This window comes from Oncorhynchus mykiss, chromosome 7 (genome assembly GCF_013265735.2).
Source record: "Oncorhynchus mykiss isolate Arlee chromosome 7, USDA_OmykA_1.1, whole genome shotgun sequence".
In the NCBI taxonomy this organism is placed as follows: Eukaryota; Metazoa; Chordata; class Actinopteri; order Salmoniformes; family Salmonidae; genus Oncorhynchus; species Oncorhynchus mykiss.
This window is the reverse complement of record NC_048571.1, coordinates 28,335,355-28,361,194: the sequence shown is the minus strand read 5'-3', so window position 1 is coordinate 28,361,194 and position 25,840 is coordinate 28,335,355. Positions and strand designations below refer to the sequence as shown.

General features: G+C 42.4%; 1 protein-coding gene across 2 annotated transcripts in view; it reads right to left on the bottom strand.

Moving 5' to 3' along the window:
- LOC110527602 (nck-associated protein 1) overlaps positions 1-25,840 on the bottom strand; it is a 61,764-nt gene that overhangs the window by 6,836 nt on the left and 29,088 nt on the right. The window contains exons 10-22 of one of the 2 annotated variants that reach the window (XM_021608995.2): positions 23,781-23,837; positions 23,589-23,685; positions 22,704-22,810; positions 19,969-20,101; positions 19,770-19,851; positions 19,580-19,638; positions 11,229-11,374; positions 5,658-5,790; positions 4,915-5,034; positions 4,473-4,612; positions 4,241-4,372; positions 2,234-2,452; positions 237-367 (exon numbers count right to left, since the gene is read on the bottom strand). In XM_021608995.2, coding sequence (XP_021464670.1) covers positions 237-367; positions 2,234-2,452; positions 4,241-4,372; positions 4,473-4,612; positions 4,915-5,034; positions 5,658-5,790; positions 11,229-11,374; positions 19,580-19,638; positions 19,770-19,851; positions 19,969-20,101; positions 22,704-22,810; positions 23,589-23,685; positions 23,781-23,837 — 1,556 coding nt within the window. The remainder of the gene's footprint in view (positions 1-236; positions 368-2,233; positions 2,453-4,240; positions 4,373-4,472; positions 4,613-4,914; positions 5,035-5,657; positions 5,791-11,228; positions 11,375-19,579; positions 19,639-19,769; positions 19,852-19,968; positions 20,102-22,703; positions 22,811-23,588; positions 23,686-23,780; positions 23,838-25,840) is intronic. The other variant, XM_036983105.1, reaches the window with a different exon arrangement.

Below are 25,840 nucleotides of genomic sequence, written 5' to 3'. Positions count from 1 at the left end.
GGTGGCCATGATTAAAATGTACACATATTTAACCTGATAAAGGCTGCAAGGCTTTCCCCCAAAAATGACGTGTCCAAGAGTGGCGGAATATTCACAAAACTATATTCACTATACAGTAGCCTCAGCATACACTGTACCCATCACGTCACATTATCCTATTCAGGACAGGCTACAAATTCCTGCTCAAAGTATTGCAAGCCTCTATTATGTCTAATAAATTATTCTGATGGTCTCACCGGATATATCGGAGTACTCCTCAGCATTAAAGGTGAGTTCGTTCTCCGTAGGCAGGTTGACAAAGGCCTTCATGGCAGGGAAGTAGGCAATGTGGCCGTTACTTACCTGCCGGAGCAAGGTCTCCAGATACCTATGGACACACAAGCAGACTCATTCTCATTGGGTGACACGATCGAATGGATATTTATCAAGAGTGCTGATCTAGGATCAGGTCCCCCAGTCCATGTTATCTTATTCATTGTGATCCTAAATAAGCACTGCTACTCTGAGACGCTTAATACATAATGGCCCAAAACTCCATCTACTCATTGGAAATTGTTTTTGTCCTGGTTTTGTGAGGAATCACCTAGGTGACATAATACAGTGCCATACGAAATGATGAATCCCTCTTGGTGTTTTTCCTATTTTGTTGCATTACAACATGCAATTTAAATAGATTTTATTTGGATTTCATGTAATGGACAAAAATTGGTGAAGCGAAGAAAATTACTTGTTTCAAAAAAATTCAAAAACAAAAAAGTGGTGCGTGCATATCTATTCACCCCTTTGCTATGAAGCCCTTAAATAATATCTGGTGCAAACAATTAACTTCAGAAGTCACATAATTAGTTAAATAAAGTCCACCTGTGTGCAATCTAAGTGTATCTTGATTGGTCACATGAACTCAGTACATATACATCTGTTCTGAAAGGCCCCAGAATCTGCAACACCACTGAGCAAGAGGCACCACCAAGCAAGCAGCATCATGAAGACCAAGGAGCTTTCCAAATAGGTCAGGGACAAAGTTGTGGAGAAGTACAGATCAGGGCTGGGTTAAAAAAAATCTGAAACTTTGAACATCCCACGGAGCACCATTAAATCCATTATTAAAAACTGGAAAGAATATGGCACCACAGCAAACCTGCCAAAAGAGTGCCGCCCACACACACACTCACAGACCAGGCAAGGAGGGCATTAATCAGAGAGGCAACAAAGACCCCAAAGATAACCTTTAAGGAGCTGCAAAGATCCACAGCAGAGATTGGAGTATCTGTCCATAGGACCACTTTAAGCCATACACTCCACAAAGCTGGGCTTTATGAAAGAGTGTCCAGAAAAAATATATTGCTTTAAAAAAAATAATAAGCAAACACATTTCATGTTCGCCAAAAGGCATGTGGGAGACTCCCCAAACACATGGAAGAAGGTACTCTGGTCAGATGAGGCTAGAATTTTACTTTTTGGCTATCAAGGAAAACGCTATGTGTAACGCAAACCTAACACCTCTCATCACCCCGAGAACCCTATCTCCACAGTGAAGCATGATGGTGGCAGCATGTTTTTCATCAGCAGGGACTGGGAAACTGGTCAGAATTGAATGGTGCTAAATACAGGGTGCTAAATACAGGGAAATTCTTGAGAGAAACCTGTTTCAGTCTTCCAGAGATTTGAGACTGGGACGGAGGTTCAGCTTCCAGCAGGACAATGACCCTAAGCATACTGCTAAAGCAACACTCGAGTGGATTAACGGAAAACATTTACATGTCTTGGAATGGCCTAGTCAAATCCCAGACCTCAATCCAATTGAAAATCTGTGTTATGACTTTGCTGTACACCAGCCGAACCCATCCAACTTGAAGGAGATGGAGCAGTTTTGCCTTGAAGAATGGGCAAAAATCACAGTGGCTAGATGTGCCAAGCTTATACAGACATACCCCAAGAGACTTGCAGCTGTAATTGCTGCAAACGGTGGCTCTACAAAGTATTGACTTTGGGGGAGTGAATAGTTACGCACGCTCAAATACTTCATTTTCTTGTTTGTTTCACAATAACAAAAATATTTTGCATCTTCAAAGTGGTAGGCATGTTGTGTAAATCAAATGATACAACCCCCCCCAAAAAAACTAATCTTTAATTCCAGGTTGTAATGCAACAAAATAGGAAAAATGCCAAGGGGGTGAATACCAAGCCGACATATGTAAACTGAGGACTGGTGTGTTGGTTGGGTGGGACTCACCAGTTGGTGTAGAGGCTGGTGATGGTGGGCTCCCCATGGCTGTCCAGGTGCTGGGTCTGCTGGAGCAGCACGTTGTTGAACACCCGCGTGATGTCAATCTGCACATAGTTCTCGATGGACTGCAGCACCGTCATGTAGGAACGCACGCTGGTGAGTAGCTCGGAGGGCTTGGCGATCTCTTGCGTGGCCTGGTTGTACATGGTCATCCCCACGATGGACCTGAAAGAAGAGGGAGCATCATGAGTCTTGGATTGATCGATAGATTGTATCTATCGATCACATTATTTCAATCCATGGTAATGTATCATACAGTTGAAGTCAGAAGTTTACATACACCTCAGCCAAATACATGATGCTGCCACCCCCGTGCTTCACGGTTGGGTTGGTGTCCTTCAGCTTGCAAGCCTCCCTCTTTCTACTCCAAACATAACAATGTTCATTATGGCCAAACAGTTCTATTTTTGATTCATCAGACCAGAGACATTTCTCCATAAAGTACGATCTTGTCCCCATGTGCAGTTGCAAACCATAGTCTGTTTTTTTTATGGCGGTTTTGGAGCAGTGGCTTCTTCAGTGCTGAGAGTCCTTTCAGGTTATGTTGATAAAGGACTCGTTTTACTGTGGATATAGATTATTTTGTACCTGTTTCCTCCAGCATCGTCACAAGGTTGCTTTTCTGTAAATTATTTGCACTTTTCGCACCAAAGTACGTTCATCTCTAGGAGACAGAACTTCCTGAGCGGTATGATGGCTGCGTGGTCCCATGGTGTTTATACTATAAGTAAAAAAAATTAAAAAAAGTAATTTATGTATTATTTTTTTCTCCCCAATTTCGTGGTATCCAATTGGTACTAGTTAGTCTTGTCTCATTGCTGCAACTCCCATACGGACTCGGGAAAGGCGAAGGTCGAGAGCCATGCGTCCCCCAAAACACAACCCAACCTAGCCGCACTGATTCTTGACACAACGCACATTCAACCCGGAAGATAGCCGCACTAATGTGTCGGAGGAAACACCGTATACCCGGCGACCTGGTCAGCGTGCACTGCGCCCGGCCCGCCACGGGAGTCGCTAGTACGCGATGAGAAAAGGATATCCCTGCCAAACTCTCCCTAACCCGGAAGACGCTGGGCCAATTGTGAGAGTCGCCCCATGGACCTCCCATGGACCTCCCGGTCGCAGCCGGCTCTGTCACAGCAGAGGCTCTGGTGGCACAGCTAGCACTGCAGTGCCTTAGACCACTGCGCCACCTGGGAGTTTATCCCTGCGTACTAGTGTTTGTACAGATGAATGTGGTACCTTCAGGCATTTGGAAATTTCTCCCAAGGATGAACCAGACTTGTGGAGGTCTACCATTTTTTTCTGAGGTCTTGATTTCTTTTGATATTTCCATGATGTCAAGCAAAGAGGCACTGAGTTTGAAGGTAGGCCTTGAAATACATCCACAGGTACACCTCCAATTGACTCAAATGATGTCAATTAGCCTATCAGAAGCTTCTAAAGCCATGACATACTTTTCTGGAATGTTCCAAGCATTTTAAAGGCACAGTCAACTTAGTGTATGTAAACTTTTGACCCACTGGAATTGTGATACAGTGAATTATAAGTGAAATAATCTGTAAACAATTGTTGGAAAAATTACTTGTGTCATGCACAAAGTAGATGTCCTAACCGACTTGCCAAAACTATAGTTTGTTAACAATACATTTGTGGAGTGGTTGAAAAACGAGTTTTAATGACTCCAACCTAGGTGTATGTAAACTTCCGACTTCAACTGTATATATCGTATCATATCCATAGTATTTATTGTATCGTATGATATCCTAACACAGCATAAATACTTGAGGAACAGAGGGATAGGAAACACTGCTGCTGAAATATGGTTGTGTCCCAAATGGAAGCCTATACCCTATACCGGGCACTTCGGGCCCTTGTCAAAAGTAGAGCACTAAATAGGGAAAAGCGCACCATTTGGGAGGCATTCTATGTGTAGGTGGGTGGACTCACTTGGTGAAGCGGATCTCCAGGTGGGAGGTGAGGTATTCGCGGGGGGTAAAGGTGTGTTCCCACACCACCATGTTGGGCACGTAGTTAATGGAGAAGCACAACTCTGACAGCGCCGTGTGCAGCTTGTCCAGGCTGGAAGACACAACAAGATAGAAATGAACATCAGCAACTACTAACATACATCATCACACACGCAGGCACGCACAAACAGTCACACACACGGACAACTCACTTGGTGACCAGGAGCCTGTTCTTCCTCATGCTCTCAACACCCGGCTTCTCTCGCTCCGGCTCGCCTTTCTTCCCAGTCAGCTTTTTGGACTTCTTGTTCACTGCCTGACTGATGGTTTTCGCACAGTGTTTAGGAAGCAGCTGCAAAGAGATAAAATCTAATCTGAATGAAAATCCATGTGCAATAATTTTATCTATACTTTGATAAGGTAACATAGGATTCCATGAAACTGTCATATATTGTCAATAAGGCTTACATCAATATGGCCCCTGTCCATTCATTATAAAAGGCAAAACTGATCCTAGAATCAGCACTCCTACTCTGGATCACATATGCATTCACTGAAGTCACTATGGAAAAAAAGAGACCGCTAAAGTGACAAACACATCATTATATACCCTATTCCACAAGGACATGGGTCTCCATGCCGATGACCACTCACCTGGTCACTGAGCGTGCACTGCTCTGTGCAGATGTCGGTGATGAGGTTGCGCGCCTGCTTGGCCATCTCGTCCAGGAACATGTTGCAGAGCGAGAGACTGCGGTCGCCAATGTGATGCCGCTGGGAGAACGCAGGGAAGGGACAGGTAGTTAACCACTCAGGACCAGTGTGAGATGGGAATCTTAGGGGCAACACTTCCGTAGTGCAAAACAATGATTAAAAAAGCAAAACTGACAATAAAGCTCAATCTCGCAGTGATTTAATTAGAAACGTTTCTTGACCAATGTGCTTTATAAGCAGGCTCCTTTTTTTTCAATTTTTACTTCAGTTTAGTAAACTGATCAATACAATCACTTTGTTATGCACATTGTTGAAGAAAAGTGTCAAATTATATCACACTGAGATGATTATAATGACATTTATAGTAAGTTTTGTACTTTGCACAATGAAAAATGCCTTAGTGTTTTATGAGAATCTCAAGTTGCACAATTCCAGAAACTTTCCCAAAGTTCCCAGGTTTAAAAAAGAAATCCCAGTTGGAGGATTCCCAGAGTCAGAAGGAAAAATGCAGGGAGGGAAACACTCCAACTGGGAATCCTGCAACCGGGATTTCTGAATAACCCAGGAACTTTAAGAATGTTTCCTGAATTTTGCAGACATAGCCTTACAAAACGAATTGTAGATATGGATGTGATGTTATGCTTCATAAGGGTTTCTTTCAACCATTGGTTGCGGGGCCTTACCTCTTCGGGACAGAGCTCATGGGTGCAGCTCATGAAGTGTGTGCACAGCAGGGGGAATGAGATGGAGTGGCGCGACTGTGAGGGCAGTTCCAAACACTGCTGAAACATCTTCTCAAATGCTCGGCTGTAGAAGCTATCACCACCAATGAGACGAGGACACCGAGAAAGTCAAACTCAAAATCAATCTAGAGCAATCATATCCAAAGCAATAAATTAATTAATCTGGTTTTCATATCTTGTCATTAACATATATTTTAAATATTTATTTATGCAATTATTCTTTACATTTGTGTTATGCCGATCTATTATCGTTAGCTCTCATGTTTATGGAAAATCATGTGACCGCGCGCCTCGATGTCATTCATTGTTTTTTTTGTAAAAAAATAAGCCCTTACTGGACTGTATTATTTACTATAACTATTACTAATTGCATTTATTACAAGGTAAATTAAAACATGCTAAGTGTTGTAGGAGGCCTTTAGAATAATGCAAAACATATCCTTGACTATCCGAGGTGACAAGTGAGAGGAAGCGAACTACACTTAAACTATACCGAAACTAATTTCACACATAAATTTGCCTAAAAACAAGATTAAAATGACAATAATCTGATGACTGATAATATTATCAGTTGTAAAATTGTACATGAAGAGATGGGCGGAGAGCATGGAATTAATTGAACGAGGCAGGGAAAGGAGCACCACTTTATCAAATCCTCCTTTAACTGCAGTCACATGCAGGTAAAACATTTTGATTTATTTATGAGACTGTTAGAATGCTGACCCGTCATTGGATGGATGCTATGTGAATGCTAAATGGTGCCCCTGACAACATTCTCTAGTGGATACTTATAGATTGAAAGGCCTGGCATTTCTGGTGTGAAGGAGGAAGAATTTACCTAGGTCTACATTTGTTTAAAGTGCAATCAAAATAATGAGCTGAAGGATCGGATGATCACGCATCAAGAGGAGACTGAAGAGTAGACTGAATTATCACCAAGAGGCTTCTAGATTGAATGCGGCAACGAATATGCTCTCCCTTGGGGCGGATCTACCATTGAGACAGACCGGGACAAAAACTATGGAGGTCGACTTCCCAAACATACAGCTACACAACGGCGTTCCGACCAGCTCGACCCCAATTCCCATCTAGCCAGTCCCAGCACTCAGTGACATTCACCGGTAAAGGTAAAAGCTGAAGGAAAGTTAGAAGAACAAGCCACTGACCACAAGCGTGATCTGGGCTCTTCCTGGCCAATCAATTTCAGCCTGGAAATTCCACTCCCACAGTAGGATTTGCAAAAAGGTAGTCCAGAGTCCCCATTGTAAGTAATGAGCGGTCCACGTCTCCCAGTCTACTGAGGGCTTTGAGAACACCCAATGTGAGTCAAAGGCCCCCCACCCTCGGCCCCAAACATCAGCAATTTTTGAAATGGGGGAGCAGCAGGGGGAGATTCATCTGTTCCAGCTGGAAGGAATCGTCCTCCAAGAAGCACAGGGCTCTGCAAACCTATTCATTGGAGCGCTACCATCATATAGGTTTTCACTCTGGGGTTGGAGCAAAAACCTACAGGAAAGTAAGCTCTCCAGGAACAGGGTTGGAGACCCCTGATCTAGCATCATTGCTGAAACCTCCAAGGTTTGTCATGTTGCCATCCCAGATGCAAGTACTCTTTATTACCTGGGGGTGCACGTGATGGATTTACAAGAACTGTTCCCAACCATCAAAATTCATGTCAAGTGAGTGAAAGCAGAAAAGCTCAAATCCATTTTAAAAACACCTTATCGTGACCATACAGGATTCGGGTAAACAACCCATAAACTACGATCCTATTCCTTCTGTGCGTTGGAACTGCGAGAAATTCAGCCGTAAGTGGTCTCTACATGTTTGGCTAAGAAACCATTGTACAGTGAGGGAAAAAAGTATTTGATCCCCTGCTGATTTTGTATGTTTGCCCACTGACAAAGAAATGATCAGTCTATAATTTTAAATGGTAGGTTTATTTGAACAGTGATAGACAACAAAAACATCCTGAAAAACGCATGTCAAACATGTTATAAATTGATTTGCATTTTAATGAGGGAAAGAAGTACTTGACCCCCTCTCAATCTTGACTCCCTCTTGACCCCCTCCCCTCTCAGGTGTCTTTTAAACCGGTAACGAGCTGAGATTAGGAGCACACTCTTAAAGGGAGTGCTCCTAACCTCAGTTTGTTACCTGTATAAAAGACAGCTGTCCACAGAAGCAATCAATCAATCAGATTCCAAACTCTCCACCATGACCAAGACCAAAAAGCTCTCCAAGGATGTCAGGGACAAGATTGTAGACCTACACAAGGCTGGAATGGGCTACAAGACCAGTTGGAAGAAAGACAAAAGAACTGTCAATCTCCCTCAGCCTGGGGCTCCATGCAAGATCTCAGCTCGTGGAGTTGCAATGATCATGAGAACGGTGAGGAATCAGCCCAGAACTACACGGGAAGATCTTGTCAATGATCTCAAGGCAGCTGAGACCATAGTCACCAAGAAAACAATTGGTAACACACTACGCCGTGAAGAACTGAAATCCTGCAGCGCCCACAAGGTCCCCCTGCTCATGAAGCACATATACATGTCCGTCTGAAGTTTGCCAATGAACATCTGAATGATTCAGAGGACAACTGGGTGAAAGTGTTGTGGTCAGATGAGACCAAAATGGAGCTCTTTGGCATCAACTCAACTCGCCGTGTTTGGAGGAGGAGGAATGATGCCTATGACCCCAAGAACACCATCCCCACCGTCAAACATGGAGGTGGAAACATTATGCTTTGGGGGTGTTTTTCTGCTAAGGGGACAGGACAACTTCCCCGCATCAATGGACGGGGCCATGTATCGTCAAATCTTGGGTGAGAACCTCCTTCCCTCAGCCAGGGCATTGAAAATGCCTCGTGGATGGGTATTCCAGCATGACAATGACCCAAAACACTCAGCCAAGGCAACAAAGGAGTAGCTCAAGAAGAAGCACATTAACTTCTTGGATGTAGGGGGCGCTATTTTAATTTTGGGATGAAAAACGTTCCCGTTTTAAACAATATATTTTGTCACGAAAAGATGCTTGACTATGCATATAATTGACAGCTTTGGAAAGAAAACACTGACGTTTCCAAAACTGCAAAGATATTGTCTGTGAGTGCCACAGAACTGATGTTACAGGCGAAACCCAGATAAAAATCCAATCAGGAAGTGCCACATTTTTTGAAACCGCCTCATGCCAATGACTCCTTATATGGCTGTGAATGGGCCACGAATGAGCTTAGGCTTTCTGTCGCTTCCCCAAGGGGTCGACAGCATTGTGACGTATTTGTAGGCATATCATTGGAAGATTGACCATAAGAGACTACATCTACCAGGTGGTCGCTTGGTGTCCTCCGTTGCAATTATTGCGTAATCTCCAGCTGCAGTATTTTTCCGTTCGCTTCTGATGAGAAACGAACTGTCACCAACTTTTTCTTAGCCAAACGTGATGAACAAAACGGAGCTATTTCGCCAACACAAATAACATTTGCTATCTAACTGAGTGTCTCGTCATTGAAATCATCCGAAGTTCTTCAAAGGTAAATTATTTTATTTGAATGCTTTTCTTGTTTTTGTGAAAATGTTGCCTGCTGAATGCTAGGCTTAATGCTATGCTAGGCTATCAATACTCTTACACAAATGCTTGTGTAGCTTTGGTTGAAAAGCATATTTTGAAAATCTGAGATGACAGTGTTGTTAACAAAAGGCTAAGCTTGTGTTTCAATATATTTATTTCATTTCATTTGCGATTTTCATGAATAGGAAACGTTGCGTTATGGTAATGCGCTTGAGGTAATGATTACGCTCCCGGATACGGGATTGCTCATCGCTAGAGGTTAAGGTCCTGGAGTGGCCTAGCCAGTCTCCAGACCTTAATCCCACAGAAAATCTGTGGAGGGAGCTGAAGGTTCGAGTTGCCAAACATCAGCCTCGAAAGCTTAATGACTTGCAGAAGATCTGCAAAGAGGAGTGGGACAAAATCCCTCCTGAGATGTGTGCAAACCTGGTGGCCAACTACAAGAAACGTATGACCTCTGATTGCCAACAAGGGTTTTTCCACCAAGTACTAAGTCATGTTTTGCAGAGGGGTCAAACACTTATTTTCCTCATTAAAATGCAAATCAATTTATAACATGCGTTTTTCTGGATTTTTTGTTGTTATTCTGTCTCTCACTGTTCAAATAAACCTACCATTAAAATTATAGACTGATCATTTCTTTGTCAGTGGGCAAACGTACAAAATCAGCAGGGGATCAAATACTTTTTCCCCTCAATGTAGATCTATTTCATCCTAATGAAAAAGGATCCAGACTGCTATCACCAACATTTGCGCAGTACTAAGAGCGGTTAGGCTTACTCGAGCAAGAACCCTCACTAACACTTATTTTATTCCATGTCCTCGCTTGAGGCATATACCCAAATGGTAGTTTTATACAATCTTAATTCTATAACACGACAAAATGTGTGCTTATCAAATGTAGTTTCCTCAATATTAAGAAAGAAGTGCCGCAGGGGTCAATTTTGGGCTCTGTTCTTTTCACTATTTATATAAATAATATTTGTCCATCTTAAAACCTGTAACATTCATCTCTATAAGCAGATAGTTATTTACTCCCTTTGCCCCCTCAGTACAGCAGGCCATTCATGACTTTCAACAAAAAAAATAGCTTACTGATCTTAAACTAGTGCTTAATCCTAATAAAACCAGGTTTATGTTGTTCTCTGGGTCTCGTAATATTGACCCTGAGGACCTGAGTATCTGCCCATTGAAGGGAACCCAAATTGAGCAAGTTCCCCATTATAAGTACTTGGACTGACGATGAGCTATTTTTTAAAACACACATTGAAAAGCAGATAATTAAGATTGGTTTCTTTTATAGAAATACATCCTGCCTCAATTTTTAAAGTAGGAGGAAGGTTGTTCAAGCATCTCTTCTCCCAGGTCTTGATTATGGTGATATAGTCCACATTCACGCGGCAGTCTCGGTTTTAAAATCAGCACTGCGTTTTATTTCTGGGGACAATTTCTGTACACATCACTGCATTTTGTATAGTTTTGTTGGCTGGGAGTCTCTGACTACCAGAAGGGTCAAGCATTGGATGCTTTTTAATATGAAGCATTTTATTTTCAGAGACTCCCCCACCTCACGCAATATTTGGAGATACAGCTAATTTTCAGACCCGCTCTTTGGACTAGCTGGTTCTGGAGGTCCCACAGGTCTCCACCGATAGGGGGAAAAATACTTTTCGTTTTTATACCCCCAGCTCATGGAATAGCCTTGAGGCCATTGCTGGTCTGCAGTGGACAGATTAGAAGTTTAAGGACGGTGATATGTGAGACTTGTGTTTGTTTTGATTAATATTGTTGTACAGATAGTCATTGTATTACATTTTATTGTGTATGTACATGCTTATGCAGCTCCCTTGTATATGAGACCCTGGTATCAATGCTGACCTACTCTGTATGAACAAAATGAAATTTATGTATATATTTTCTGTCTGTTGGGTTATGTATTACCAGAAGATGGAGATGTCTGAGGTTTCCACTAACATCTCCACCAGGGAGTCCACCATCTTGGTGTGGAATATGATGGTGTTCATCATCTTGCCCAGTTCACGGTGGTCAGCGATGCCCAGAGAGGCTTTTGACACACTAGTGTAGGCCTGGAGAGAGGGAGAGAGACAGACAACAGTTTCATCACATCAATCTAAATACCTTGAATTTCAAATCAAAACCATTCTCCCTTTCAGCTAGCATCATATTACAGTCTCTCTTACAACTGGTGTTTAACCTCCTAGAGTCGATTGACACGTCAATCTAAGTTACATATCACATCCGGACGTGATTGGGAGTCCCATAGGGCGGCGCACAATTGGCCCAGCTTCGTCTGGGATGGCCGGGGTAGGCCGTCATTGTAAATAAGAATTTGTTCTTAACTGACTTGCCTAGTTAAATAAAGGTTAAACAAATATATATAATAATAACGAAAAAAAGAGGAATATCAGTTTTTTTTTTTCTCCATTGAATCTCAATTCACCGCATCCGCCAGTCACACTTCCGCTTCTTGGTCCCATGTTTAATGAGCTGAAATAAAAAATCCCAGAAATGTTCCATTCGCACAACAGAGCTTATTTCTCCCAAATGTTGTGCACAAATTTGTTTTCATCCATGATAGTAAGCATTTCTCCTTAGACAAGAGAATCTATCTACCTGACAGGTGTAGCATATGAAGAAGCTGATTAAACAGCATGCTCATTACCCAGGTGCACCTTGAGCTGGGGACAATAAAAGCCCAGTTTAAAATGTGCAGTTTTGTCACACAATGCCACAGATGTCTCAAGTTCTGAGGGAGCGTGCAATTGGCATGCTGACTGCAGGAATGTCCAGTAGAGCCGTTGCTTGACAATTTAATATTCATAAGCTGCCATAAACATTGTTTTAGAGAATTTAGCAGTAGGTCCAACCGGTCTCACAACCACAGACCACGTGTAACCATGCCAGCCCAGGACCCAGGGTGGGTGGAGTATTTCTGTTTGTAATAAAGCCCTATTGTGGGAAAAAAACGAACTCTGATTGGCTGGGCCTGGCTCCGCAGTGGGTGGGCCTGGCTGCCAAGTGGGTGGGCCTATGCCCTCCAAGGCCCACCCATGGCTGCACTCTTGCCCAGTCATGTGAGGACCTAATGAAACTCAGTACCATCTTTGAAATTGCATGTGGAGTTTATATTTTTATTCAGTACATTATGACCACTCTATGGAAAGGGGAGAATCTTGCGAACACAATGGTGTTCTCCATTTTGCTCTTCGACCCCCAGAGTGTCACAGGACTAACCCCGAGAGTGTCACATGACTAATGGAGGTATGAAGGTAGTTTTGCGCCTATAAAAGTGGTTGAATGTGTGTAAAACATTTTTTTAATTTTTTGATAGATAGATAGATAGATAGATACTGCAAATACGGTGCATTCAGAAAGTATTCAGACCCCTACACCTTTTCCATATTTTGTTATGTTACAGCCTTATTATAAAACGGATTAAATCGTTTTTTCCCGTCATCAATCTACTACACACAATACACCACGTGATGCTTTGCATTCAGGCCAAAGAGTTCAATCTTGGTTTCATCAGACCAGAGAATCTTGTTTCTCATGGTCAGAAGTTTGCCTTTTGGCAAACTCCATGTAGGCTTTCATATGCCTTTTACTGAGGAGTGGCTTCCATCTGGCCACACTACCATAAAAGATCTGATTGGTGGAGTGCTCCAGAGATGGGAAAACCTTCCAGAAGGACAACCATCTCCACAGAGGAACTCTGGAGCTCTGTCAGAGTGACCATCAGGTTCATTGTCACCTCCCTGACCAAGGCCCTTCTACACCAATTGCTTAGCTCGGTTGGGCTGTTCTGGTGGTTACACATTTCTTCCATTTAAGAATGGAGGCCACTGTGCTCTTGGGGACCTTCAATGCTGCATAAATTTGTCGGTACCCTTCGCCAGCTGTGCCTCAACACAATCCTGTCTCGGCACTCTACGGACAATTCCTTTGACCTCATGGCTTGGTTTCTGCTCTGACATGCACTGTCAACTGTGGGACCCTAAATACACAGGTGTGTGCCTTTCCAAATCACGTCTAATAGACTGAATTCACCAAAAGGTGGACTCCAATGAAGTTGTAGAAACATCTGAAGGATGATCAATGGAAATAGCATGCACCTCGGCTCAATTTCGAGTCTCGTTTTCACTTTGTCATTATGGGGTATTGTCTGTAGATTAGAGACAGTTAATGTAATATATTTTAGAATAAGGCTCTAAAGTAACACATGTGGAAAATGTTAAGGGGACTGAATACTTTCCAAATTAACAGTAAAACATTGAGATTTTTATAGCTCCTAAATTTAGAACAGACACTTCAAAACTGTGTTTCTTGTTTTGTTTTTTTAACTGCCCTTTCTGCCATTTATGAATGTGTTATTCAATGCGGTTCTTTGGGATTTGGTAGAAAAGTCCAAAATTAACATTTGATCAAATATTTTTTTTTATATACAGTACCAGTCAAAAGTTTGGAAACACCTACTCATTCTAGGGTTTTATATAATTTTGACTATTTTCTAAATTGTATAATAATTGTGAAGACATCAAAACTATGAAATAACACATATGGAATCATGTAGTAACCAAAAAAAGTGTTAAACAAATTAAAAATGTATTTCATATTTAATATGAGATTTTTCAAAGTGGCCACCCTTTGCATTGATTACAGCTTTTCACACTGTCATTCTCTCAACCAGCTTCATGAGGAATGCTTTTCCAACAGTCTTGAAGGAGTTCTTATATATGCTGAGCGCTTGTTGGCTGCTTTTCCTTCACTCTGCGGTCCAACTCATCCCAGGCCAGGTCATCTGATACAGCACTCAATCACTCTCCTTCTCAGTCAAATAGGCCTTACACAACCTGGAGGTGTGTTGGGTCATTGTCCTGTTGGAAAACCAAACAATAATCCCACTAAGCGCAAACCAGATGGGTTGGCGTATTGCTGCAGAATGCTGTGGTAGCCATGCCGTTTTAAATGTGCCTTGAATTCTAATTAAAATCACAGACAGTGTCACCAGCAAGGCACCCCCACACCATCACACCTCCTCATCCATTCTTCATGGTGGGAACCACACAAGAGGAGCTCATCAGTTCACCTACGCTGCTTCTCACAAAGACACGGACAGATTTCCACCAGTCTAATGTCCATTTTTTGGCCCAAGCAAGTCTCTTCCTCCTATTGGTGTCCTTAAGCAGTGGTTTCTTTGCAGCAATTTGACAGTGCAGGTCTAAAATCACGTTGTCTCCCCTCAACAAATGTTGAGATGCGTCTGTCACTTGAAATCTGTGAAGTATTTATTTCAAATCAAATCAAAGTTTGTCACGTGCGCCGAATACAACAGGTGTGCCGAATACAACAGGTGTAGACCTAACAGTGAAATGCTTACTTACAGGCTCTAACCAATAGTGCAAAAATTGTATTAGGTGAACAATAGGTAAGTAAAAAAATAACAGTAGAAAGACAGAGCAAGGCTATATACATTAGTGAGGCTATAAAAGTAGCAAGGCTACATACAGATACCGGTTAGTCAGGCTGATTGAGGTAGTATGTATATGCTGATATGGTTAAAGTGACTATGTGTGAACGATGTGAAATGGCTAGCTAGTTAGCGGTGGTGCGCGCTAATAGCGTTTTGATCGGTGACGTTACGCTCTCTGAGACCTTGAAGTAATGGTTCCCCTTGCAGAGGGCCGCAGCTTTTGTGGCGCGATGGGTAACGATGCTTCGTGAGTGACTGTGGTTGATGTGTGCAGAGGATCTCAGGACCCATGCCAAATCTTTTTAGTTTCCTGAGGGGCAATAGACTTTGTCGTGCCCTCTTCACAACTGTCTTGGTGTGTTTGGACCATTCTAGTTTGTTGGTGATGTGGACACCAAGGATCTTGAAGCTCTCAACCTGCTCCACTACAGCCCCGTCGATGAGAATGGGGAAGTGCTCGGTCCTCCTTTTCCTGTAGTCCACAATCATTATGTTGAGGGATAGTTTGTTATTCTGGCACCACCCTGCCAGGTCTCTGACCTCCTCCCTATAGGCTGGCTCGTCGTTGTCAGTGATCAGGCCTACCACTGTTGTGTCGTCTGCAAACTTAATGATGTTGTTGTCGTGCCTGGCCATGCAGTTGTGGGTGAACAGGGAGTACAGGAGGGGACTGAGCACGCACCGCTGGGGGGCTCCAGTGTTGAGGATCAGCGTGGCAGATGTGTTGCTACCTACCCTCACCACCTGGGAGTGGCCCATCAGGAAGTCCAGGATCTAGTTGCAGAGGGAGGGGTGTTTAGTCCCAGGATCCTTAGCTTAGTGATGAGCTTCGAAGGTACTATGGTCTTGAATGCTGAGCTGTAGTCAATGAATAGAATTCTCACACAAGTGTTTATTTTGTCCAGGTGGGAAAGGGCAGTGTGGAGTGCAATAGAGATTGCATCATCAAATCAAATTTATTTATATAGCCCTTCGTACATCAGCTGATATCTCAAAGTGCTGTACAGAAACCCAGCCTAAAACCCCAAACAGCAAGCAATGCAGGTGTAGAAGCACTGTGGATCTGCTTGGGCGGTGTACAAATTGGAGTCGGTCTAGGGTTTCTGGGATAATGGCGTAGATATCAGCCTTTCAAAGCAATTCATGGCTACAGACACGAGTGCTACAGGTCTGTAGTCATTTAGGCAGGTTGCCTTTGTGTTCTTGGGCACAGCAACTATGGAGGTCTGCTTGAAACATGTTGAAAATGTCAGTGAAGTGCCAGTTGGTCAGCACATGCCCGGAGCACACATGCTGATAATCCGTCCGGCCCTGCAGCCTTGTGTATGTTGACCTATTTAAAGGTCTTACTCACGTCAGCTAAGGAGAGTGTGATCACACAGTCGTCCGGAAGAGCTGATGCTCTCATGCATGCCTCAGTGTTGCTTGCCTCAAAGCGAGCATAGAAGTGATTTAGCTCATCTGGTAGGCTCGTGTCACTATGCAGCATGCGGCTGTGCTTCCCTTTGTAGTCTGTAAAAAAAGAGCCAGTGTAGTATGATTCAACCTTAGCCCTGTATTGACGCTTTATCTGTTTGATGGTTCGTCGCAAGGCATAGCGGGATTTCTTGTAAGCTTCCGGGTTAGAGTCCCACACCTTGAAAGAGGCAACTCTACCCTTTAGCTCGGTGCGAATGTTGCCTGTAATCCATGGCTTCTGGTTGGGGTATGTACGTACAGTCACTATGGGGACGACGTCCTCAATGCACTTATTGATAAAACCAGTGACTGATGTGGTGTACTCCTCAATGCCATCGGAAGAATCCCGAAACATGTTCCAGTCTGTGATAGCAAAACAGTCCTGTAGTTTAGCATCTGCTTCATCTGACAACTTTTTTATAGACTGAGTCACTGGTGCTTCCTGCTTTAATTTTTGCTTGCAAGCAGGAAGGAGCAGGAGGATAGAGTTGTGGTCAGATTTACCAAATGGAGGGCGAGGGGGAGCGTTGTACGCGTTTCTGTGTGTGGAGTACGTGTGATCTAAAAAAAAAAAATCCCTCTGGTTGCACAGTTAACATGTTGATAGAAATTTGGTAGAACTGATTTGAGTTTCCCTGCATTAAAGTCTCTGGCCACTAGGAGCGCCGCCTCTGGGTGAGTGGTTTCCCGTTTGTTTATTTCCTTATACAGCTGATGGAGTGTGGTCTTAGTGCCAGCCTCGGTCTTAGTGCCAGCCACAAAAAGTATAGCTGAAAACTCCCTAGGCAAGTAGTGTGGCCTGCAATTTATCACAATATACTCTACTTCAGGCGAGCAAAATCTAGAGACTTCCATAGATGTCGTGCACCAGCTGTTGTTTACAGATACGCACAGACCGCCACCCCTCGTCTTACCGGAGTGTGCTCTTCTATCTTGCCGGTGCAGCGTATATCACGCTAGCTGAATATCCATGTCGTCATTCAGCCATAATTCTGTGAAACATAGGATATTACAGTTTTTGATGTCCCGTTGGTAGGATATTCGTGATCGTACCTCGTCTAATTTATTGTCCAATGATTGCACGTTGGCGAGTAATATTGACATTAACGGCAGCTTTCCAACTCGCCTTTTTGACGGGTCCTCACGAGGCATCCCGCTCTGTGTCCTCTGTGCTTGCGTTTCTTCCTCTTGCAAATAACGGGGATGTTGGCCCTGTCGGGTGTTTGGAGAATGACCTGTGCGCCTTGCTTGTTGGAGAAAAAATCTTTGCCTAATCTGAGGTGAGTGATTGCTGTCCTGATATCCAGAAGCAATTTTTTGCCGTAAGATAAGACAAATAATGCAACAAAAAAAAACACATAACAGCACAATTGGTTGGGCACCTGTAAGTAAAACTGCTGCCATTTCTTCCGGCGGCAATTTATTTGGGCTGCAATTTCTGAGGCTGGTAACTCTAATGAACTTATCCTCTGCAGCAGAGGTAACTCTGGGTCTTCCTTTCCTGTCGCGTTCCTCATAAGAGCCAGTTACATCATAGCGAATTATGGTTTGAACCTGAAGCAAGGATATGCATATTCTTGATACCATTTGAAAGGAAACACTTTGAAGTCTGCAGATGTGATGTGAAATTAAAGTAGGAGAATATAACACATTAGATCTAGTAAAAGATAATACAAAGAAAAAAACATGCGATTTCAATTTTTTTGTTTTGTTCCGTCCTCTTTGAAATGCAAGAGAAAGAATTTAGATTCTGACCACTATATGGCAGCAGTGTATGTGCAAAGTTTTATAATGATCTAATGAACCATTGCATTACTGTTCAAAATGTTGTATCAAGACTGCCCAAATGTGCAGAATTGGTCACAATTGATACATTTACAAGTACATAAATATAGAGAACATCCAAAAATGATATGGTAATAAAAAAATGCAAGTTTACACACTCCCAGGAATGTCATAAATGGATAATTAGCATCCCTACAGAGAAAACACTAACCTTCACATCTAGGGGCAGACAGAGCAGGGGTTCAAACTGAACCCAGTTCCTACATTTGAATATAAAAATTTATTTTATCAAATAAAACTGATGCTACATTTTATCTCTGGGACGCTCGGGATGACAAAACAACAAGATTGCTGAATTTAAGTACATTATTTACCTTCAGAGGTGAATGTACCAAACCAGTTGCTGTGATAAAGGTTTTGTTGTGCATGCTCCTCAAACAATAGCTATTACATTGAAAAAATACCATGCTACTGTAAATTGGACAGTGCAGTTAAATTAACAAGAATGTAACCTTTCTGCCAATATAAGACATGTCTATGTCTTGGGAAATGTTACTTACAACGTCATGCTAATCACATTAGCTCAACCGTCCCGTGGTTGGGAACACACTGATCCCGTAGAGGTTTTAAAGTAATGATGGACTGCCATTTCTCTTTGCTTATTTGATTTAGTCTTTTAGGGCCATCTTCTGTATACCGCCCTACCTTGTCACAACACAACTGATTGGCTCAAACGCATTAAGGAAATACATTCCACAAATGAACTTTTAACAAGACACACCTGTTAATTGAAATGCATTCCAGGTGACTACCTCATGAAGCTGGTTGAGAGAATGCCAAGAGTGTGCAAAGCTGTCATTATGGCAAATGGTGGCTACTTTGAAGAATCAAATATAAAATATATATGTTTAGGTTACTACATGATTCCATGTGTGTTATTTTATAGTTTTGATGTCTTCACTATTATTCTACAACGTAGAAAATAGTACAAATAAAGAAAAACCCTTGAATGAGGTGTATCCAAACTTGTGACTGGTACAATATCGTTTTTATACTTAAAGGGATCCTAAAGTTCTAAACCAAATAGCTAAATGATCCATAGTATGACCAGTTTAAAACAATTCCATGTCAGTTCAGCAATCCCGCCTACCCCAAAGTCTTATATTGAAAAGAATGAAGGGGGTAAACACCACCGTTTATGTGCTGTAAATGCTGCAAACTAGCATATAGTAAACCAGGATACAATGCCAAAACGCAACTGTTTTGTTCAATTTATATTGCTCTTGAAACATTTCACTCGCCAAATCACTAGCTGTACCCCCCTATCGAATACGACATGGAGCAGATTGTTTACAAATAGACATAATATTCATAGGGACAGCTTCCCAGACACAAATTAAACCTAATACTAGTCTAAAAAGCACTTCCAAAGGAGATTATAATCTGGGTCGAAAAAACTGTCCCATAAGGGTATAACTACGGAGTTATTGAGCTTTGTAATACGAGGACTGTTTTTGATATGGCTACCATAACCAGCCCTGGTCTGGCAGTGGCTTACCTGCAGACGGAACCAGTCAAGCCTCATGCCCCGGAAATCAAACATGTCTCCGTCCTCCACTGCAACACAAGCACAAACACTCATATCCTGATGTCAAAATCCGCACCCACCACAGTGTCTATACAAAAAGCAACACTTGGGAAGGAGGTAGTGGCAGGCAGGCGACTATCGTAAGTGGCAGGCTGAATACCTTGCTTCACGCTGAGGGAGGTCATGGTGTTCACAAAGGAGGACATGATGATGGACTCATCCTCAGGGCAGACAGAGAGGTTCTGGAAGGGGAGATATACATGTAACTGTCTTGTTGTTGCGAAATGTTGTTGAATGCAAAAAAATTGTATTCGTGTGGAAGCGTGCACGTGTTAATGTGTGTATGGGGGGTGTCTCACCTGCACAAGCTCATTGAGAATCACAGCGTCAAAGCCGGACAAGTACTGCACATAGTACCGTTGCATTACGGGACCGTACTTCCTGATGTGTGCCCGGAGCTCCTCCATGTAGAAGATGAGCTCTGCAACATGCCTGAGAAGTAACAAGAGAAAATGAGAAGTCAGGGGTGTATTGATTGGTGAACACTGTAGCAAAACAAGTGTTTCTTATGGAACAAGTTCAGGTTAGTCTAAGGCAGCCAAGCCATACTCACAGACAGACCTTGGAGAGCTATTTATAACCGGTCAGAAATGTTCAGTTGATCAACTACTAGCCCATGTTAGGTAAGGTAAACCAGCCATCTAAATCTTGTAGTTATTATGACCAGATTACGTGCCCAGGGGACTCAACCACAAGGGGGCCCCCATTTATTTTTTTGATTTATTAGGATCCCCATTAGCCAACACTAATGGTGACAACTAGTCTTACTGGGATCCGACATATACCGAAAAATACATTAGACAAAATAATTTCAATTTACATGTTAATGTTTTTAAATGTGTGTGTCTGCGTCGATCAGTCACACATACATGTCAGTATATACACACAACAAGTAGGTCACATGTGGGAGAGGCGTTGTGCCGTGAAGTGTTGATTTATTTGTTTTTAGAAACCAGGTTTGCTGTTCACTTGCACTATATAAGGGAGTTCCATGCTCTTATGGCTCTGTATAATACTGTACATGTCCTTGAATTTGTTCTGGACCTGGGGACTGTAAAAATACCCCTGGTGGTATGTCTGGTGGGATAAGTGTATGTGTCAGTGCTGTGTGCAAGTTGACTATGCAAACAATTTGGATGTTCCAACACATTGTTTATTATAAAAACAAGAAGTGACGCAGTCAGTCTTTCCTCAACTCTTAGCCAAGAGAGTCTGTCATGCATAGTATGAATATTAGCCCTCTGATTACAATGAGTCAGTCGCAAGACGTGTCGCTCTGTTCTGGGCCAGCTGCAGCTTAACTTCACAGCATTAAAAATGTTGGATGAAAAGCGTGCCCAAATTAAACTGCCTGCCACTCAGTCCCAGAAGATAGGATATGCATATAATTAGTAGATTTGGATAGAAAACACTAATGTTTCCAAAACTGTTAAAATAATGTCTGCGAGTATAACAGAACTGATAAGGCAGACGAAAAACAGAGGAAAATCCAACCAGGAAGTACTATTATTTTGAAAGGCTGTTTTTCCTATTGAAAGCCTATCCACCATACAAAGACTTAGGACCCAGTTCACGAGCTCCGTGGCTTCCTCAACATGTGACCAGTCTTTAGGCATTGTTTCAGGCTTTTACTCTGAAAAATGAGGGAGACACAGCACTTTCAATCAGTGACCATTGACATTTTCCATTCATCAGCCATGTGCCCTGATCGAGAACGCGCCTTTGTTTCTCCTTTCCTATTGACGAAGCTTTTATCCGGTTGAAATATTTATTATTTATGACAAAAACAACCGGAGGATTGATTTTAAACATTGTTTGGCATGTTTCTACTAACTTTTATTGTATTTTTTTTTTCTAGACTTTTCGTCTAGAATTAGTGCACGCGCCTTCTGCATTCGGATTACTGGACAAAACGCGTAAACAAAAAGGAGGTTTTTGCTCATTAAGAGGCACATTATCGAACAAAACATTGTGTAACATGGAGACCTGGGAGTGCCACCAGATGAAGATCATCAAAGGTAAGTGATTAATTTTAATGCTATTTCTGACTTTTGTGACACTTCTCTTTGACTGTTTTACTGTGACTAGGTACTGACCTAACAATCTTTTGGTGTGCTTTAGCAGTAAAGCATTTTTTAAATCTGACTCAGCGGTTGCATTAAGGATAATTTCATCTTTAAAATGTTGCCTAATACTTGTATGTTTGAGAAATTTGATTTATGAGATTTCTGTTGATTTGTATTTGCAGCCCTGCAATTTCATAGGCCCCTAGCGGAACACCGTTCCCAGTCAGGTTAACTATGTCTTTCTTTGCAGCACTTGACCAAATGTGTTTTTATTTTTTATTTAAATAGTCAAGTCAGTTAAGAACAAATTCTTATTTACAATGATGGCCTGGGCCAATTGTGTGTTGCCCTATGGGACTCCTGACCACGGCAGGTTGTGATACAGCCCGGGATTGAACCGGGTCTGTAGTGACGCCTTAGACCCCTGTGCCACTCGGGATCCCAATAATGGAGATCAGATCAAACTAGAGCCTGCAAGACTTGCTTTGTGGAGTGTGGTGTCAAAAAAGTAGAGCATCTCTGTGATGTTGGAACCAACCTCAGCACTGCTGCTGTTGATGCTTCATTCGATGGGTGCGGTTACAACATGTAGGTAAGGCAGGTCAGGATTGTTTGTGAATGGTAGATAACTTTTTGAAACATGGTGCATGTGCTGTGACGCAGTTGAGGTGTGCTTTGGTTGATTATGGGCTGACAGACTCAATCCATATGTGTGAGATGCCGCAAATGCTGATGTTATAACAAAAACGCTCATAAAAGCTCAAAAACATTTGCAAATGAATTGCCAAAGCCAGATTTATCGCCCACCGCTACCTTAGTCTAACCCCATTTTGGCTGTTTGCTTTCGTTTGGTTCCTAGTGAATACATCCCAGGTGAGGATTTCATATAAGCAAACCACTATTCATTTGAAGCTAAAAATCTGCATTATCCCACACAGATGGTTTGTACCGTTAAGAATACAGCTTACTTGTCAATGAAGTCATCTGTGCTTTTTTTCTGTATGTTGTCTGCATGGCGGAGGAGCCAGATGATCTCATCCCGGGCGAAAGAGAGAGCCATGAACACAAACAGAGCCTGTGGAAAAACAACCTGGCCTTTAGAGTCAGACATCCTATTACACTATCACACAAAAAGGGAAGGTAACACAGATGCAAAACACATGAATTGAGGCGCAAACTGAAGTGAAGAGGAAATTCAGCAACTCTTGGAGGACAGTGGAAGTTGATCAAAATAAGCCTTCATCGATTCTGGGTTCGAGCCCAGGCTGTGTCGCAGCCGGCCGCGACCGGGAGGCCCATGAGGCGGCGCACAATTGGCCCAGCGTTCTCCGGGTTGGGGAGGGTTTGGCCGGCAGGGATATCCTTGTCTCATCGCGCACTAGCGACTCCTGTGGCGGGCCGGGCGCAGTGCACGCTGACCAGGTCGCCAGGTGTACGGTGTTTCCTCCAACACATTGGTGCAGCTGGCTCCCGGATTGGATGTGCATTGCGTCAAGAAGCAGTGCGGCTTGGTTGCGTTGTGTTTCAGAGGACGCATGGCTCTCGACCTTCGCCTCTCCCGAGTCCGTACGGGAGTTGCAGCGATGAGACAAGACTAACTACTACCAATTGGATACCACGAAATTGTGGAGAAAAAAGGGGGTCAAATTTTCAAAATTGTTTTTATTTAAAAGCCTTTATCAACTTCCACTGTCCTCCAAGTTTAGCTGAATTTCCTCTTCAGACTAACACACATAGATAACGTGTGTTAATATTGAAGATTACTTGTTAGTGACAGAAGCAAATTGCACACTTAATCAACAATATTAACAATACATATCCATCGACAGATTAAAAAAGGGGTTATTTTTTACCTTTGGGCCCAGCAGTCCAGGCTGGTCAGACAGAACTGTGGCCAACTCTTTCAGGGCAGACCTAAGAAACTTGCGCCTTTCTCTATGCATGGTCCCACTGCAATGAATGCTTTATTGATTTAGCATGATGAACATTCTATTGCAAGGCAGTATAAAAAAAACTACTGGGGACAATGAAGACGATATACTTACGCTTGCGATAGCGCTTGTTCTTTGCATTCTTTGATGTCATTTAGACGTTTATTGTAGCTGGAAAACAACGGACATAATTTTAACATGGAAGGTGAAGGGAGACTTCTGTACACATTTACTAAGGTACTTTTATTTTGTAAAAATGTCACACAATATTCTCAAGGCTCCATTTACAGTACAACAACAAAATGTGTCTGAATTAATTTATTACGTCTCTCTCTTTGCAAAGGTACTTGGTTCTTACATGGACTAGTTACTCAGCTATGATCAAAAATACACTCTGCCCTTGAAACTAATGCCGGAGTTCAAAGTTGCAGCTAGCAGCCTTTCCACACTGAGCTTTCAAAAGAGAGATTTTACACAGCAGTGATTTGACACTTGACAGTCCTGTCATTTGTGCTAGTTTAATGACATATCTGGCAGATTCATTGCCAGTACTGGTTGAGCAGATTTCAAAATCAAGGATCAACCCACCAGGAAAAATAATGTTGAATCAATGTTCTATCAACGTCATCTTTTGTCACAATTTAATGTTATGTTTTAGTTGACCATTCTGGTTCCACTTTAAAAGCAGCTGATAACGGCTTCATAAACACTACATAAATGTGTTACAAATCATCTATAACTGTGTCATGTTTTATAAAGGGTTCATAAATGTGGCATAACAGTGTGACATTACCCAGTGTCAAATATGACATAAACCTGTGCTTTATAAAGGGTGGCAAAAGTACAGCTTAATAAAGGCCTTATGAATCATGTTAAATTGAGGCTTCACAAAGCATTTATAAGCATCTCATGTATCTTGGTAGAGCATTGCAACGCCAGGACAGTGTGTTCGATTCCCGGGACCAGCCACAAGTTAAAAAATGTATTCACCCATGGCTAAGTGGCTTTGGATAAAAGCGCCTGCTAAATGTTATATATTTTATTATTACTCTTAAACATTTCTTGGATGGCCCAGCTTCTTTCCCTCTTGGGTGCATAATCAATATTGGAGCTGACCTCAACTTTCCCCAAAAAGCCGTGCTGCAGGATGACAGCACATACACAGCAAAAGACTTGAGGCCTTTGAAAGTCTGTTCACTTGCGTTTCTTCCCCCAAAGTACATTTTCTCAGTTGGGTTTTTCCAGGTTTTGGATTTCCCCCATTTTTTCAGGTTTTTCCCCCGTTTGGCAACACTTTTTAAATATAAACACATTTCATTTTATGTATTCACAACAGTGCTTATGAGGTCTGTGAAAAATTGTAGAAAATTTGATTTGAGTGTAGTTTCCCTTAAATTCAGTGTGCATGCCCTGCAGTGTGGTTTGGTTAGAAGGTTTTCAGCACGTGGTGATTATGCATTCCTTATAGTGATTGGCATTGTGGCCTCCAATGGAATGGGTGGAGTAAAAGTCCAGCAACACTCGGTGTGTGTGTGTGTGTGTGTGTGTGTGTGTATATACAGTGCCTTGCGAAAGTATTCGGCCCCCTTGAACTTTGCGACCTTTTGCCACATTTCAGGCTTCAAACATAAAGATATAAAACTGTATTTTTTTTGTGAAGAATCAACAACAAGTGGGACACAATCATGAAGTGGAACAACATTTATTGGATATTTCAAACTTTTTTAACAAATCAAAAACTGAAAAATTGGGCGTGCTAAATTATTCAGCCCCCTTAAGTTAATACTTTGTAGCGCCACCTTTTGCTGCGATTACAGCTGTAAGTCGCTTGGGGTATGTCTCTATCAGTTTTGCACATCGAGAGACTGACATTTTATCCCATTCCTCCTTGCAAAACAGCTCGAGCTCAGTGAGGTTGGATGGAGAGCATTTGTGAACAGCAGTTTTCAGTTCTTTCCACAGATTCTCGATTGGATTCAGGTCTGGACTTTGACTTGGCCATTCTAACACCTGGATATGTTTATTTTTGAACCATTCCATTGTAGATTTTGCTTTATGTTTTGGATCATTGTCTTGTTGGAAGACAAATCTCCGTCCCAGTCTCAGGTCTTTTGCAGACTCCATCAGGTTTTCTTCCAGAATGGTCCTGTATTTGGCTCCATCCATCTTCCCAT